Genomic DNA, 17,549 nt, shown 5'->3' with positions numbered 1-17,549 from the left:
CTAGTCTTCTAGCCAGTCATTTTCCCTACTTACTCCCTAATCTTAGTCATATACTTGTGTTTTGTATGAAAAGACTGCTAGTGCACTTGCGTCCCTAGTATTCAAATTGGATTATATTCATCAATACAGTAATTTGTCACAAATATGCATATTGCATATGTGAAGAAGTACTGATGGTCCCCAAAAGCAAAATTCTGAATAGATCCCTACAAAAATAAATATATTTCTTTGATACCTGCCTTTGGAAGGCATATTTCACTGTGCCTAAAATATAAAGAATAACTAATATTACCCAAAGAAAAAACGCGCAACCGATATATTTAATTAATTAAATGTCTGTTATATCTCTATCCATTTCTTTGATTCTCCCCTCCTCTTCCATTCCATCTGTTTCTTCCCTTCCTTCTCCCTATCTAGCATCAGTACTTTATCCTAGGGTAGGGAAAAATCAGGCTGCCATTAATTTATTAGGGCAAAATTCTACATCTTGAAAATAAACCGTAGCATATAGGGTTGATTTGCAAGACAGGTGTGCCATAGTTGAGTACACATCCATTTAACATAGGGCATTTAGTACCCTTAGATCTTATATCATAAAAATCATGTTTTTCATTTCCAGTAGGCTCTTGGAAGACAGTAACATATGCAGTGAGACCTATAAGAAAAGACAGCTCTTTCGGTTGGTATGGTTTACTTTTTTAAAACTGTGTTTTCAGATGATGTGGTGGAATCAATGTTAAATATAAGTGTATTAGTGTAAAATATCTCTGTTCATGAAATAAAATATGTTTGGTAATCTCTTTGTAAAGGTTGTTACTGAGCTAGTGTTGAAGCCATATGGGGTCCTGTGAGATACAGGACTGGGGAACCAAATGCTTTGTCTACAGTCCTTTAGGGTTCTTCCTCTGATTTTCTGGGATCTTTTCCTCCAGGACTAACTTTGACAGCACACTGATTTCACATTCCCAAATCAACTTTGGTGAATTACACTGAGTTAAAATTTCTCTTATAGCTTGCAATTGTGTATACGTTCCCAACACTGGAAAACAAATCAATGAAAACTCTATTTGAGTAGTTGATTTTTAGCCACTACTATCCATCATAATATTTCAAACAATATTTTTTCAAGCACAGATTTTATTTCTAAAGAAAGATATGGGATTGTTTCCAATTATAATGAACTACTTTATTTATTTATTTATTATTATTTTTTTTTTTTGCGGTACGCGGGCCTCTCACTGTTGTGGCCTCTCCCGTTGCGGAGCACAGGCTCTGGACGCGCAGGCTCCGCGGCCATGGCTCACGGGCCCAGCCGCTCCGCGGCACGAGGGATCCTCCCGGACCGGGGCACGAACCGGTGTTCCCTGCATCGGCAGGCGGACTCTCAACCACTGCGCCACCAGGGAAGCCCTATAATGAACTACTTTAAATCAAGATCTGTGTGGGATAAGGAGAATAGATTTTATATATATATAATACGTATAAAGTATTATACTAGGCTAGAGAGTGCCATGAAAGCAGAGGTACTATACCCGCTCTCTCATTATTTTTTTAATTAAAATTTTTTTATCTCATTACTTTATTAAATGTGTCTCTACCATCCATTATAGGGCAATGGATACACAGTGCTGTATCTATTTTGTATGTATATGTGTATATATATATATATATATATATATATATATATATATTCAATACCTAATACATATATTTACCTAATATATATATTTAATATGCTAGTGCTTATATGAATATTAGGATTCATCTCTGTTGCAGGAAGGGCAAAGCAAACAAACCAACAGAACTTCTTGACCACTGAGAAAAAAGGAAATACCCAGAAGTAAATGAATTCTGTGCTTAGAATATATCTTTTTGCTGTAAATCTGAACTTATGACCTCATCCTTAGAAAAGTTAGAGCAATTTCTTTTCTTTTTACACTTTGGCAGAAACAAACGAAAAAACCAGGATCTATTTTTTTAACTTCCTTTACTTTTCTAGGTTGAACTATACATCTAATACCTTCCTCTTATAGCATTAGAGAGTTTCTTTTCACACTTGAAGATTAAGAAAGTAACCTTGCATTTTTTCCCTTGAAAGCCCAGAGAAGGACTAGAATGTATCTGTGCTCATGCAGTCACACACCATGACCTGGCTTGTTTAGACCAGTATAGATAAAATGTGGGTTCTTGACCCCTAGAGGCATTTAGTTTTACATAGCCCCAAATCTGGTCCCTAGCCAGAGCTACCATCTACTGAAGTCAGCCATCCCAAATACGGATGCTATAACCCACCAAAATTACCAAGCACAGAAACTCAGGAATATGACTTAGCACAAAGCCATCCACAAACTGATAAAAGCAGTTCAAAATGTAAATCATACCTAACTTGGTAAAAAAAAAAAAAAAAAAGTGTCACGTTCAGACATGAAGGACAATAAAAGTTATCAGTAATGTTAATCAGCACAGAAGCAGAATTTAGAGTATGTGCTTTATGACTACTCTGGGGTCAAATTCTAGTTATGTACAAGAGGGCCAACGCCTCTTGATGGCCAGATATTCATTATCGTTGTCTTCCTGGTTTCCAATAGAAGAACACTAGGACTGGGCTTGTTAGGAAGTATAGGAAGGCACTTGTGGATATGATACCTATGATTCCACACCCAGATAGATATGAAATTCTGTTCTGGAACTTACCTTGCCAGTGTTAAGGTGAATGATTGATAGAGCAGTAAAAGATATGATTTCAGTGTATCCGTATCTAGAGATCATAAATTAAATGCATTATTTTGAATCTCATTAATGCTAACTCTCTAAAGCAACAACTTAAATTCCATTTTTTATAAAATGCACAGATCTTGGCCTGAAATGAGGATTTGAGCCAGTGGATTAGAGGTATAAGAAGTTAAGGAAATCTTAGGTTGCCTTATTGGCTATGGGATGTGACATGAGCCTAGAGGAACTACCCAGTGCTTTAGAAACACACTAAAATGCACTTAGGAATAGTGGTGGACACCTCCTTTGCAGAGAAAGGCTTAGCCACTCTGGCATTTAGAGGAAGTCTAAATTCCTCCCATGGAGGTGCAGAGTTGATAATTGAAGCAGACTTTAGTGATGATCGCCTCCATATGGGGAATTGCCTTCTGATGCATCCTGTATGCTGAGGACCCCACTCCAAATCTTTTCCTGTAATAAATATTCTGCGTTATCTACAGGGGAGATTATTGTCACACCCTTGGTACGTTCATGGTTGCTAAATAATGATTTAGTCAGGCTTTGTCAAGGGTGGGTCAAATTAATCAGAATTATATGAGAAAAGAATGAAGCTGAGTTTGGAGATTTAAAGGGAAACAATCAGGAATAGAGCGCCTTGAAAGGGCTGGTTTTTCTCCACCCAGTCTCCTCTGGGCTGTTTGAATTTCATAGGTGTTTAAGAACTAAAGTCACCTGGCCCTTGGTGAGTGTCTGATACTTCCTACTCACAAACTAGTCTTTTTTTAAAATAGTCCTTGTTTCTAAAATCAGCCATCCCCGAGGTACGGAACACAGAGAGAATGTTTGTAAGAAAACATTAAGAGAGGACAGCAGGGCGCTGAGTACTTTTTGTTTTGTGAATTTTCTGTTGCATTTCCTCCCCTCACTGTACAAAGTCTTTATCACAGACTAGCTGTTTCATCTTTATTATCTCCTGGATCCATTGACTGTCTCAAGTTTTCACAAAATGAAAGAAAACGTTTAGTAAGTAAAGTTGAAGCAAAACCTAAAATTTTCTGTATACCTTCTGTACAATTTGGTGGGTGAGTGTTTCAATCAGATATGTACACTTCTAGCATCCCAACAGCCCATGATTGTCTTTAGAAGAATATTAATAAAACTGCTATTCACCACTGTGATCAAGATTTCTATCACATTGCACAGTGATATGAAATTAGGGGTTATATCTATTGCCCATGGTTTTTGTCCCCTTTGCTTATTCATAATCCATGAGAATCTTAGAATATTTTGATGATCCATTATTTCCAAACTGCAGAAGAGCCTTTGAAAAATAGTAACCAAGTCACTCTTTAAGCAGTTGGAAACCAATGAAAATGCAAATTTCATCAACTTTCTCTATAAAATACATGCAGTTTTGCACACTGCTTAGAAATACTCTGTAGTCTTCAAAAATGACTTTTGGCTATTGGATCTCTTCCAATAAGTTCAATCTTTTTCTATTTGAATTTTGAACAAATGTGTCATTTCATCTATGGAGCTATTTTGTTATTCCCATTGATCTCCTTGGAAAGTTTCGTGTCAGTGTAGTGTTTGCACTGTTGTTATTATCACGAATTTTTCTATGTGAAAGGTATTAAAGGGCTCTTTCCTCTGCCCGTGAAGGTTAAACTCACTGGGCAAAATTCTCACCAAAGGTTAACAGAGGAATTCCTGTGATTTCTTTGCTGTCTGCCAAAGCCTTAGTACGTATATAATATAGTTAGCAACTAAATTAGTAAATGGCTTCTTTGAAACTGTGTATTTTACCATGGTCCAATTACTTAATGCTAAAGGGAAAGATGAAACTATTCTTCGGTGGGAGTTGCTTTTAGGATCATTTAACATCATAATTGCTTTCAAACACTGATTCATTGTTGATTTGGGTCAGGAGAATTTACCTTCCTCTCTCCTCTCCACAAGAGAAGTTACCAATTATATCTTATATCCTATTTTTCTTGTTGTTTCCCCTTCACTGGCAGAGGGACCATGTGACATTTCTAGGTTTGGTTTTTCGTTTGTAGCATGAGTGTTTGTGTGATGTGTTACCTGTCTGTACATCAACAAGGTGTCTGTGCGCTGTTTGTGAGGCGACAGGTGTCAAGGAAAGGGTTGACAAGAAGGGTCTTGTGTAGACGGTTCTTACAAGAAAGGTCCCGCTCTGTGTCCGTTCTGCTCTCGGAATCTAATGCTGTCCCATGCATCTTTCTGATGGCCACACTCCAGGGGCAACAGAGACAGCTCGGGGAGAACATCTGGAAGTCGGCAGAGCAGCTCGGAGAATGAACTCAAGTGGTCCGACCACCAAAGAGCCTGGAGCAGCACAGATTCTGACAGCTCCAACCGCAATCTCAAGCCTGCCATGACCAAGACGGCGAGTTTTGGGGGCATCACGGTGCTGACCAGGGGTGACAGCACATCCAGTAGCAGGAGTACCGGGAAGCTGTCCAAAGCAGGTAGTTAGTACTGAATGGGTTTATGTCCTGTGATAGTTTCCTCTGATTCCACCCAAGCTGTGCAGTCAGTGCTCTCACTGACTTCCCTGAACTAAAGATAATGATGTGAATGATATTAATCACTGGGATAGCAAAAAAGTCAGAAGGTGCAATTGAAATAACAATACTGCCTCTTGCGAGCTGTGTGCCTGGGTCCAATTATTAACCTCTCTAATCTTCAATTTCCTTATCTATAAGATGTGGGTGGTAATAGAATGATACTGTAACTCCCCTCAGTAGACTATTGTAAGTTTAAATTTGACCATTTATATGAAATCAGTTACCAAGGCACCTGCACAAGGCGGCTATTTAACCAAGGTTAGCTATTTTTAAAAATTCAATATTATGATTTATTCCTTAAAGATAAGGAATAGGATAAGGAAAGAGAGCCTCAGAAATTTTCAAGTCTCCAAGTAGCTAGGTGCATGCATCTTCTTTTTTCCCTTTTTTTTCTTGTAAGTGAATAGTGATCTTTTTTTTTTTTTTTTTTTTTTTTTGGGTTCCGGGGCCTCTCCCTGTTGCGGCCTCTCCCGCTGCGGAGCACAGGCTCCGGACGCGCAGGCCCAGCGGCCGTGGCTCACGTGCCCAGCTGCTCCGCGGCATGTGGGATCCTCCCGGACCGGGGCACAAACCCGTGTCCCCCGCATCAGCAGGCGGACTCTCAACCAGGTACGCGGGCCTCTCACTGTTGTGGCCTCTCCTGTTGTGGAGCACAGGCTCCGGACGCGCAGGCTCAGCGGCCATGGCTCACGGGCCCAGCCGCTCCGTGGCATGTGGGATCCTCCCGGACCGGGGCACAAACCCGTGTCCCCCGCATCAGCAGGCGGACTCTCAACCACTGCACCACCAGGGAAGCCTGAATAGTGATCTTTTGACATAGGTAGTTAAAGTTTGCATTCATACTGGTGCTTTCATAACCTGCATGTGCAGTGAGTGGGAGTCCAGGGCCCCGAGGGGAAATGCTGAATGGACAACGCCAAGCAGAGGTAAAACACGGGCAGTCCTCCACTGTGAATACTTTCCCAACCAAGCTTCTCACTAACGCTGGGGAGCCTCTTTGTGAAATCTCGGCTCATTATGCTAATGGTTTAACATAATTATGTTGCTGACAAGTGCTTCCTAGGAAATTATCTTGTGTTTTCCTACATAGGCAGAAAATTAATAGCATTTAGTCTCAGCCACTACTTTATGTATATATCCTGCTTCTTGGAAAGATTCAGGTGGGCTCGCACTGCCTTCTGTCATCTTTATTCACCAATTGGTGAATTCTTGATTTCTTCCCCTAATTAATTGCTCTTATATCCCACTATTGGGATATAAGTCAAGAAGTCAAGAAAATCCACTGTGGTACACTTGAGTTCCTGTAAACTAAGACAGGTTAAAGAGTTTTAAATCTCCTTCAGACGCAGAAACCAAGTACCTTAAATGGTTCACTTAAAAATTCCAGCACAGCCAAAGAGCTCTTAAGATTTTTAAATTAATCGTCCTTTTCCACACACCAACCACCAACCATCTCCAAAGCAAAGCTCTTTGGAAACATTTAAAACACTTCAAGAATGCTAACATGCCATGTTCTTTGAAGAATGATTAGAAATTGTAAGTGCTTCAGACATTTTTTTTTTTTCTTTTCATCTAAGTGTCTCCATTTGAAAGCCTGTCAAGGTACAGGAATGGCAAGAAAAACAATTAAAGGGGATCAAGATAGGATGTCAAAACAAACTTACAGTCTCCCAAGATGGTTTTCTGAAGCAAAGCTGTCAATTTTGCTGTCATGGAGCTTCAGAACCACACAAGTTTTTGATCTTTTACTTTGTTGTTCACAGTGGAATGGCAAACTTTTTTTTGACCTTTTAGAAACTAAGTCTGGAGTTGTGACGTTTAAGTTATTCGTCTCCTCCTCTAATTACATAGGTTCTAGCTTCAAAGAGTTAAAAATGAGACTCTTTCCAGGTGGGAAACATGTTTTGCTACATTTGGGGAAAAGCATATTAACTGAAGTCAGAATGCACAAGCACATCCTCTTGAGATCTGGGCTGTATTTCCCTTACTGTACCCCCTGCACTGAGCACAGCAGTGCTCACCTATCAGGGGTCCAGTGCAGGCCTGGGGAGACAGCTGATTTCTTCACATCCTCATTGGGAAGAGGACTTGAATGGCGCTTGCACTGCGACCCCAGCTGTTTCTTGGTAGTGGCGATGGGGTTGAGAGAGAAGTCTGTGTGATATCTGTTTCTTTCCACACTGGCCACACCATGTTGGGTTTTTTTGTTTGGTTGGTTGGTTGGGTTTTTAAATCTAATTTTTATTTTATATTGGCGTATAGTTGATTTACAATGTTGTGTTAGTTTCAGGTGTACAGCAAAGTGGTTCAGTTATACATATAACTGAATTCTTTTTCAGATTCTTTTCCCATATAGGTTATTACAGAGTGTTGAGTAGAGTCCCCTGTGCTATACAGTAGGTCCTTGTTGATTATCGATTTTATATGTATTAGTGTGTATCTGTTAATCCCAACCTCCTGATTTATCCCTCCCCACCCTTCCCTCTTTGGGAACCATAAGTTTGTTCTCAAAGTCTGTGAGTCTGTTTCTGTTTTGTAAATCAGCTCACTTGTATTGTTTTTATAGATTCCACATATAAGTGATATCATTTGGTATTTATCTTTCTTTCTGACTTAGCTCACTTGTATTGTTTTTATAGATTCCACATATAAGTGATATCATTTGGTATTTATCTTTCTCTTTCTGACTTACTTCACTTAGTATGATGATCTCTAGGTCCATCCATGTTGCTGCAGATGGCATTATTTCGATCTTTTTATGGCTGAGTAATATTCCATTGTATATATTTACCACATCGTCTTTATCCGTTCATCTGTCGATGGACATTTAGGTTGCTTCCATGTCTTGGCTATTGTAAATAGTGCTGCCATGACCATGGGGTTGAGAAATAAGTGTGTGATATCTGTTTCTTTCCACACTGGCCACACCATGTTATTTTACTACCGTCCTTCCCTCTTGATGTCCAGAGCAGGGCTTCTCGACTTTAGCTGCATCAGACTCACAAGAAGAATTTGTTCAAGCACAGATGGCTTCTGTACAAACCAAGCTTGAGAAACAGCTGCTCTGGAGAAATAAGATAGCCTTCCGTTTTGTTTTCACCATTCTACATGGCCTGGCATCTTGTTTTCTGGAGGCAAGGGTATCCTTGTTGTTGTTACCTTCCTGGTCTATGCCCCGGGGTATTTCTGGAGGCAGTGCAAGATGCCTCATCTTTCCATCACTTCCTCTTCTCCGTGTTTATTTTCGTCACCACATGAATGCATCCTGGATATTCTTTTTCCCTCGTAATTTCAGAAGCTTTAGGTTATTCTACTGAACTCTGACACTTGGATCTGGAAACATTTTCTCAAACTCAGGAGAAAAGAATACTCATGGTTCAGGGTCCCTGTAGAAGAAAAATTGCATCTGATGAGTTAAAGAGGCTGGGAAGACTTTACCCATAACTAATTCAGTAGAGGTCAAGACTGTTGCAGTAGGGGAGAGAAACTAAACTCAACCCTGCTGAAACAAAGGCAGGAGAGTCTGTAAATGAGCTAGAGGGCCTTAAAGAGGTGATTGGTCAATTTGATAAGACCGCCTGTGTTTGCTGATTGGTGCTGAGACTTGCAGAGAAAGGCACCGTTTTTCTTGAGGACTTCACTTCAAAGGGATGGCTCCCAAGTCCTTAAGAAAGACCTTCCCGGGTTGTAAAACTGTTAAAAGGCTGGGAGAAGGTTTGCATCCTTTTTTTTTTTTTTAACATCTTTATTGGAGTATAATTGCTTTACAATGGTGTGCTAGTTTCTGCTTTATAACAAAGTGAATCAGTTATACATATACATATGTTCCCATATCTCTTCCCTCTTGCGTCTCCCTCCCTCCCACCCTCCCTATCCCACCCCTGTAGGTTGTCACAAAGCACCGAGCTGATCTCCCTGTGCTATGCAACTGCTTCCCACTAGCTAGCTATTTTACGTTTGGTAGTGTATATATGTCCATGCCACTCTCTCACTTTGTCACAGCTTACCCTTCCCCCCTCCCCATATCCTCAAGTCCACTCTCTAGTAGGTCTGTGTCTTTATTCCCGTCTTACCCCTAGATTCTTCATGACATTTTTTTTTTCTTAGATTCCATATATATTTGTTAGCGTATTGTATTTGTCTTTCTCTTTCTGACTTACTTCACTCTGCATGACAGACTGTCTAGGTCCATCCACCTCACTACAAATAACTCAATTTCGTTTCTTTTTACGGCTGAGTAATAATCCATTGTATATATATGCCACATCTTCTTTATCCATTCATCCAATGATGGACACTTAGGTTGCTTCCATGTCCTGGCTATTGTAAATAGAGCTGCAATGAACATTTTGGTACATGACTCTCTTTGAATTATGGTTTTCTCAAGGTATATGCCCAGTAGTGGGATTGCTGGGTCGTATGGTAATTCTATTTACAGTTTTTCAAGGAACCTCCATACTGTTCTCCATAGTGGCTGTATCAGTTTACATGCCCACCAACAGTGCAAGACACTTCCCTTTTCTCCACACTCTCTCCAGCATTTATAGTTTGTAGATTTTTTGATGATGGCCATTCTGACTGGTGTGAGATGATATCTCATTGTAGTTTTGATTTGCATTTCCCTAGTGATTAATGATGTCGAGCATTCTTTCATGTGTTTGTTGGCAGTCTGTATCTCTTCTTTGGAGAAATGACTATTTAGGTCTTCTGCCCATTTTTGAATTGGATTGTTTGTTTTTTTCTTATTGAGCTGCATGAGCTGCTTATAAATTTTGGAGATTAATCCTTTGTCAGTTGCTTCATTTGCAAATATTTTCTCCCATTCTGAGGGTTGTCTTTTGGTCTTGTTTATGGTTTCCTTTGCTGTGCAAAAGCTTTTAAGTTTCATTAGGTCCCATTTGTTTACTTTTGTTTTTATTTCCATTTCTCTAGGAGGTGAGTCAAAAAGGTTCTTGCTGTGATTTATGTCATAGAGCGTTCTGCCTGTGTTTTCCTCTAAGAGTTTGATAGTGTCTGGCCTTACATTTTAGGTCTTTAATCCATTTTGAGTTTACTTTTGTGTATGGTGTTAGGGAGTGTTCTAATCTCGTACTTTTACGTGTAGCTGTCCAGTTTTCCCAGCACCACTTATTGAAGAGGCCTTTATCATATCTAACAAAATTAACAATGATTTCTTAATATAGCATAGTCCACATTGAAATTTTCCCACTTGTCCAAAAAAGTGTCTTTTAGAGCTGCTCTGTTCAACCCAGGAGCCAATCAAGGTTTGCACTGAACTCAGATATATGTCTCTTACACTTCCTTTACTCTCGTACAGTCCTCTCTCTCTTTTTTATGACTTATTGAAGAAACAAGATTAGTTGTCCTACAGAGTGCTCCATGTTCTAGATTTGTAAGCATTTTCCCTCATGGTTTTGTTTAACTCATTCTTTTAGCCTCTCAATTTCCTATAAATTTGAATTTAGATCTGAAGGTTTGATTAGATTTCGGTTAAATATTTTAGTAAGGGTACTCCATACTTGATGCCAACTGCCTCAAATTGAGTTACATTAGGGAGCATATAAGGTCTAGTTATTTTATTTTATTGTTTTTGCGGTATGCGGGCCCCTCACCGCTGTGGCCTCTCCCGCTGCAAAGCACAGGCTCCAGACGCGCAGGCCCAGCGGCCATGGCTCACGGGCCCAGCCGCTCCGCGGCACGCGGGATCCTCCCAGACCAGGGCACGAACCCGCCTCCCCTGCATCGGCAGGCGGACTCCCAACCACTGCGCCAGCAGGGAAGCCCTATTCCTAGATATTTTATTCTTTTTGTTGCAATGGTAAATGGGAGTGTTTTCTTAATTTCACTTTCAGATTTTTCATCATTAGTGTATAAGAATGTCAGAGATTTCTGTGCATTCATTTTGTATCCTGCTACTTTACCAAATTCATTGATTAGCTCTAGTAGTTTTCTGGTAGCATCTTTAGGGTTCTCTATGTATAGTATCATGTCATCTGCAAACAGTGACAGCTTTACTTCTTCTTTTCCGGTTTGGATTCCTTTTATTTCTTTTTCTTCTCTGATTGCTGTGGCTAAAACTTCCAAAACTATGTTGAATAAGAGTGGTGAGAGTGGGCAACCTTGTCTTGTTCCTGTTTTAGTGGAAATGGTTTCAGTTTTTCACCATTGAGGACGATGTTGGCTCTGGGTTTGTCATATGTGGCCTTTATTATGTTGAGGAAAGTTCCCTCTATGCCTACTTTCTGCAGGGTTTTTATCATAAATGGTTGTTGAATTTTGTCAAAAGCTTTCTCTGCATCTATTGAGGAGCAGAGATGCACTGAGAAAAGGGAGGTAAAGGGCCTGTAATCAGAAAGAAACCTATTTAAAGTATAGTTAAGCTGAGGGGAACTTCAAGGGCATCATCCTCACCTCTACTCATCATTTAATCTGGTGGCTTATATTTTACAAAAGAAGACATTGAGATCTAGAGAAGATGTCACTTCCTGAAGGAAATACAACTAGTTCTGGCAGAACTGGAACTAAAACTCAGCGTGCTCCCTCCCTGGGGAGTGAATGCTCATTCCCTCCTCCAAGGGAATCTTCCCTTGCCCTTTCCTTTCTGCCCCATCCCTTTCCTGGATTTCCATTTTGCTTTGCCTTATGATCTCTTTACCAATCTCTTCCCATTTTTCCCTTTTCCTGTGTCCCTCTTGAGGGTTCATCTGAGGCTTTCACCCAGCCACCCTGATGTCTTCAGTCTACACCTCCCACCAGCTGCCCCTCAGGGTCCAGCTTCAGTTTCTGAGCATCCCATTGTGAGTAGCATTGAATTTCTGTGCAGTATCTCCTAGAACTTGGCATAGGCCTGGTCAGGGCCCTGGTCCTACCTGGTTCTTGCTGGAATGACTTTAGGGTAAACACATGACCTGCAGGCTTCAAGCTTGGTCCCTGAAGTTGCGTTGCCTGGGTTTGAACTCAGACTCCTCCACGCGCTAACTGCACTTGGGAAATTTACTTAACGTCTCTGAGGATCAGCTCTCATCTGCAAAATGAGGTTGCTACGAAAAGTAGTTTAGATAATTCATATAGCGTGATTAACACTGTTTGTCACATAGACATACTGTTTAAATATTTGCCGTTGCTGTCACTAAGTCCCTAAAAAAAGGAAGCACAAACCACTCTCAGCACCCAAAGTAGTAAAGTTCTCAAATATTAATTTTTTTTTTTTAATCTGCGAACACTTCTAATCCTGTGTCTTTTATCACCATTGGTAGCAGCCATTTTTGATCAAGAATTTCAGTAATGCTGGCTATGTGTCAAATACTGCTTTACCTGATTCTGGGTGATGGATGTTTAGAAGCTGGTCAGAGCTGGTTATACACCGGCCAGCCTGCAGGGTGATTGCTGAGCCATCCCTCCAGGGAGGTCTGACTGCCTCCAGCTTTGCAAGTGTTGAGAGTTTAAGCCAAATTTACTTTTCCTTCTTCCCTTCTTTTAACCTGTGGGATCAAATCAGTTCCATTATCTTTACCTTGTCTCCTCATTATTCCTGTTGAAGCTGCTGCTTTTTCTCAGCTAGTAGAAGGAAATATTGTCAATCAGTGATGAACGGCCATCTTCCAAAAGCCAAAATGAAGTCATCTTTTGGATTTTGTTGAGGCACGTTAGTCTCTGTGTCAATCTCAATCTCCACCACCAGCACACACGCCCAGGATGGTGCTAGATGCCTTGTTAGCCCCGACTTTTTCTTACTGTCTAACCCCTCAGCCTGGATGTGGGCTGAGTCAGTTGTGTATGAGCTTCATCGTCTGGGGTCAGGAAGTGTTATTGTATTATTACTGTTCTTGCTGTTGTTGTTGACACTGCTAAGTGTCAAACTTGGACTGTGGCATCAAACCATGGGCACAAGTCCACAAACGCACGCTGTAGTTTGCACCGGGGCAGTGACTGCAGGATCAGACGTGTCAGCCGTGTGGTCTGAAAACTACTCTTAGTATTTCCACATTTCCTTTTATCCTTCATTTTTCTGCCCATACGTTATTCAGAAACCCATCAGCATTAGTTGGATGGAACATCCCGAATTAATCTGAAACTTTATCATCCTGAATAATAAAGTCATGGAAAAAGCAGAGAAGATTCCCACCTGAGAACACCGGTGGCAGTCGGTGTTGGGTCATGGTTAAATCTAGATCAGTCTGCCTGGATCACATCCCAGCTCTGTCACTGTCTACCTGTATGAGTTGACTTGAGTTAGCTGCCTTTTCTGTGCTTCCATTTCCCTATCTATCTAGGCAGTATAGTCCTTATAATTACAGTGTTTATCAGGTACCCACACATGCTAAATGCTCAGTAAATATCACTGTCCTTCTCAAAAATTACCACACTCTCCAATGGCCCCTCTTTTCTGCAGTCACACGTTGTATTCCTCTCATGTATTTAAGAACTTGAAAAAGAGTAGACACATGTATATGTACAACTGAATCACTCGCTGTACACCTGAAACTAACACAACATTGTTAATCAACTAAACTCCAATATAGAATAAAAAATTTTTCAATAAAAATAAAATAAAAAGGTCTTCAGTTTACCATAATTTAGAACTCCATATTCTCATTCAGGATGACAAATCACTTACTACTCCTTTAACCACTTATTAGTAGTGGGATAAGTTAGGGCTGTAGAGTTGAAATTCATATGTCAGCCACACTTTTTATTATTAAAAATGCTGAGAATTTTAGAAGGAACATAACAAAAACAGTAGAACTAAAAGCCATATCGTTTCAAAGATAAACTTCATCACATGTTATTTTGTTACTTATATTCTTCCCAGTATCCACTGTACAGAATATTTTTCCTCTTTATGTTTTGCAGAAAGGTAATTTATAAGGGATTATACTAAACATCACTTTGAAAAAAATGGTTTAATAAAAGAATCTGTGTTCAGGAAAAAAAAAAGGTCTTCAGTTTAAGGGCACATTTTAGAATCTTCTAAACAATCTTAACTATTCCTTATATGTGTTAACCTTTAATGACACAGAATAATGCATTTTTAATGACATAAATCAATAATGTGGGCTAATAGTTTTTAAAGTTTCTTATACTCCATTCTTGCAAACTATGATGTCACTCAATCCATCTGTTAGTTTGAATTCACAGATACAGAAATTTTGCTCAGTGCATTTTCTCTCTGAGGCTCTGGTTAATATTCAGAGCCCAGAACAGCCACAGTCAAGGGTGCTGGAGCTGCTTGGCTCTGGTTGCAGTGAAGAGTGGCTGGTGCCTAATGGACGTGGGCTATAGCTTTTCTTGTCCACATTGGAGGGAAGGGGAGATGATGAGGGCTGGATTCCGTCTTGGGAGCTTCTGCACACTGACCCAGTTACTTACATATTTGAGGAATCTACAGTCCACAAATCTCCCCATGATTCTACTCTTCTGTGTCATCTGAAGGATGCTCAGTCAATATCATGATGGCCAAGCCCTCCTTGGTTCACCTCTTGGTCATATTCACAAGACTTCTGTGAGTATGGGAGGTACGGTGCAGCTCTTAAGCATTTCTAATAGGAATGAGCGAGTTCTTCCACTCACATTTGAGGGAAAAGATCGTTTCTGACCATATGAACCTTCAAAATGCAGCTTTACGGACGTTGGAGAACCATCTGCGTGACCACAGACTCCTCCTTAAACTGCAGTCTCTTTAACCTCCATCCCAGTCATTTTACTGTCATAACTCCAGCTCAGTGAGACATTTCCACTGCATTAGTTACTCAGGGAGACGGGAGTTTTCAGACCCTGAGTTCCCAGCTTTATGGTACCATCTACCGATTCATCACCCTAGTGGCATGTGAGAAGCCGGAAAGAGAGAGCTCATTCTTAATCTCTCTTTTCCTAGAAATCTGACACATCTGAAAAATATGCAGCAAATATTTCAATCAAGTGTGGGAGGGGCATTAGTTAATCTCATCCTGCAGTGCTCACCTCAAATTCTTTAGCGATGGATTCTTTACACTAAGCAGTGGTTTCTCTCCCCTCCTCCATGTGGAATGATTTGTTGATTTGTGTCTCTCCGGTAGGTTCTGAGTCCTCCAGCAGTGCAGGCTCGTCAGGATCGCTGTCGCGTACCCATCCACCTCTCCAGAGCACACCGCTGGTCTCGGGCGTGGCAGCCACTTCTCCCGGCTGTGTGACCTACCCAGAGAATGGGATGGGAGGCCAGGTCGCTCACAGCAGCACCAGCTACATCCTCCTTCCACTCGAAGCTGCCACAGGCATCCCACCCGGAAGCATCCTTCTTAATCCACATACAGGTTCGTTCATTACCTCTGCTTTGGCTGAGACATAATATCAGAGGTTTATTCTTGTGTTTGAGCTTAGAAGTTTGCTAGCAAGTGTTCTGAAAATTCCTGGTGAGTGGATTGTTGTGTAGGGTCTTGATTTAGGAAGAGCAGATCTATAGAGAGCTGGAATCTATATCTCTGTATCGTTATCAATGTTGGTATGTAAATCGAAATACAGCTACTTCCCAGAAATAGCCACTTTTCTCTCTGTCCTCTTCCTTGAGCACGGTGTCTCTCACGTATTCCCAGGAGCTAAGATAAGAAACCACGGAGTGATGAATTGGGATGTACTAATTGAAAATTGATGTTTCTCAGACCAAATCCATGGTTAGCTTGTTGCTGTGTCAAAAGCATTTTTGCATCCAAGATACATCAGGAACTTGAGATCTCAATTGGAGCACATAGCAGATTCTTCACTACAGAAATTGACTTCCCACCTTAGAACTCCATGCAGCTCCCACTGGGAAATAAGGAACAGCAGTGGCAAGAGAATACAGAGGGCAGGTTCTTACGTATTTTAGGGATTTTAGGATTAGACTGGTTTTGGTGGGGTTAGGAAAATCGGTAACTTCACGACTATTGTTTCTTTCATGATGAATGGCCATTTTTTTACTTTTTTTAAATTGAGGTATAGTTTTACAATATTATATAAGTTACAGGTGTACAATATGGTGATTCACACTTTTTAAAGGTTATGCCCCATTTATAGTTATTGTAAGATATTGGCTATATTCCCTGTGTTGTACAGTATATCCTTGTGGTTTGTTTTATACCTAACAGTTTGTACATCTTACGTTTTTTTACTTTTTTAATTTCTCCTGTGGTCAGTTAACTTCCACACTAATTTCAGAGGACCCAGAGCATTGGGCAAATAGACTGATGAACACCTGCTTCATGGGGGAAACTTCTCAACCAGAGGCAGTTTTTCCATGCCTCCAAGGCCATTTGGCAATATCTGCAGATATTTTGATTATCATGACCTAGGGAGGTAGAGACCAGAGATGCTACTAAACATCTTACAATGCACAGAACAGCCCCTGACACAGGAATATTATCCAGCCCAATATGTTAGTCGTGCCAGGGCTGGTAAATCCTAGGTTAGAAGGCTTGAGTTGACAAGTCACTTCTCTAGAAACCTTTGAAAGAGATTGAAAAAAAAATGAATTTTCTCAAAATATATCTGAGGTTTGGTTTAGATTACTTAAAAATGCAACGCTGGATGAGAATCTCATAAAAGTGATCTGGCTCAATCTTCTCACATGTCTAGTGCTACTAATAATTAGGAAATTCAGAGAAGCATGACAGTAAAATAGTTACTTGAATAATTGCCACATTTTCATGAAAACATATGGCACATTCTTAAGGAATGGTGTTTGATTGAGACATTTTGAAAATGCCATAAGTTTGAGGGAGAAGGAGGCATAATCATTTTATTGAAAACCATTTGAAAGCTTTCAGATTAGATACTTCTAAGGAGAATATTAGATATCTGGATCAGTGTAAGCACTATAAAGGAAATCAGAAGAAAACCAGGATCATATTCATTACTCTGGGCACAGATCAAAGTATGATCTGACTCTGTCAGCTTTAATTCTTTCACTTTTAATTGAGATGGAGGGTTTAAATGAGATGGAAGGCTACGAGAGTAGCCACTAAGCACAGTTTTGAGTGGTATGTTTTAACCAAAATTGCAGAGTATTTCGGGAAAGCTCAAAAGAGTATTTTTTAGGGTACAGCGCAGGAATATGATTTGTAATGAAAGCGTGGATGTGTGTGTGTATGTGTATATTATCATCTATAATCTTGTTTATAGAAAAGGAAAGAATGTGCTCTTGGTGCCAAGTCCCAATTACAAATTGGAATGAGTAATTTGGAGCTGTTACTAAAATTTATCCTTTGCAAAAGGATCCTAACTAAAGAAAAGGAT

The 17,549-nt window shown here is 40.2% G+C and overlaps 1 protein-coding gene across 4 annotated transcripts in view; it reads left to right on the top strand.

Annotated features, from left to right (window-relative positions):
• Positions 1-17,549, top strand: part of ARPP21 (cAMP regulated phosphoprotein 21) — a 164,086-nt gene that overhangs the window by 79,176 nt on the left and 67,361 nt on the right. For 2 of the 4 annotated variants that reach the window (XM_007462711.1, XM_007462712.1), the window contains 3 exons: positions 620-679; positions 4,975-5,204; positions 15,359-15,592. In XM_007462711.1, coding sequence (XP_007462773.1) covers positions 620-679; positions 4,975-5,204; positions 15,359-15,592 — 524 coding nt within the window. Of the gene's footprint in view, positions 1-619; positions 680-4,974; positions 5,208-15,358; positions 15,593-17,549 lie in introns of all 4 variants that reach the window. The other 2 variants (XM_007462710.1, XM_007462713.1) reach the window with 2 other exon arrangements.

Source organism: Lipotes vexillifer, unplaced genomic scaffold (genome assembly GCF_000442215.2).
Source record: "Lipotes vexillifer unplaced genomic scaffold, Lipotes_vexillifer_v1.1 scaffold539, whole genome shotgun sequence".
NCBI lineage: Eukaryota > Metazoa > Chordata > Mammalia > Artiodactyla > Lipotidae > Lipotes > Lipotes vexillifer.
The sequence above is the reverse complement of the archived record's forward strand: the minus strand, read 5'-3'. Positions and strand labels throughout refer to the sequence as shown.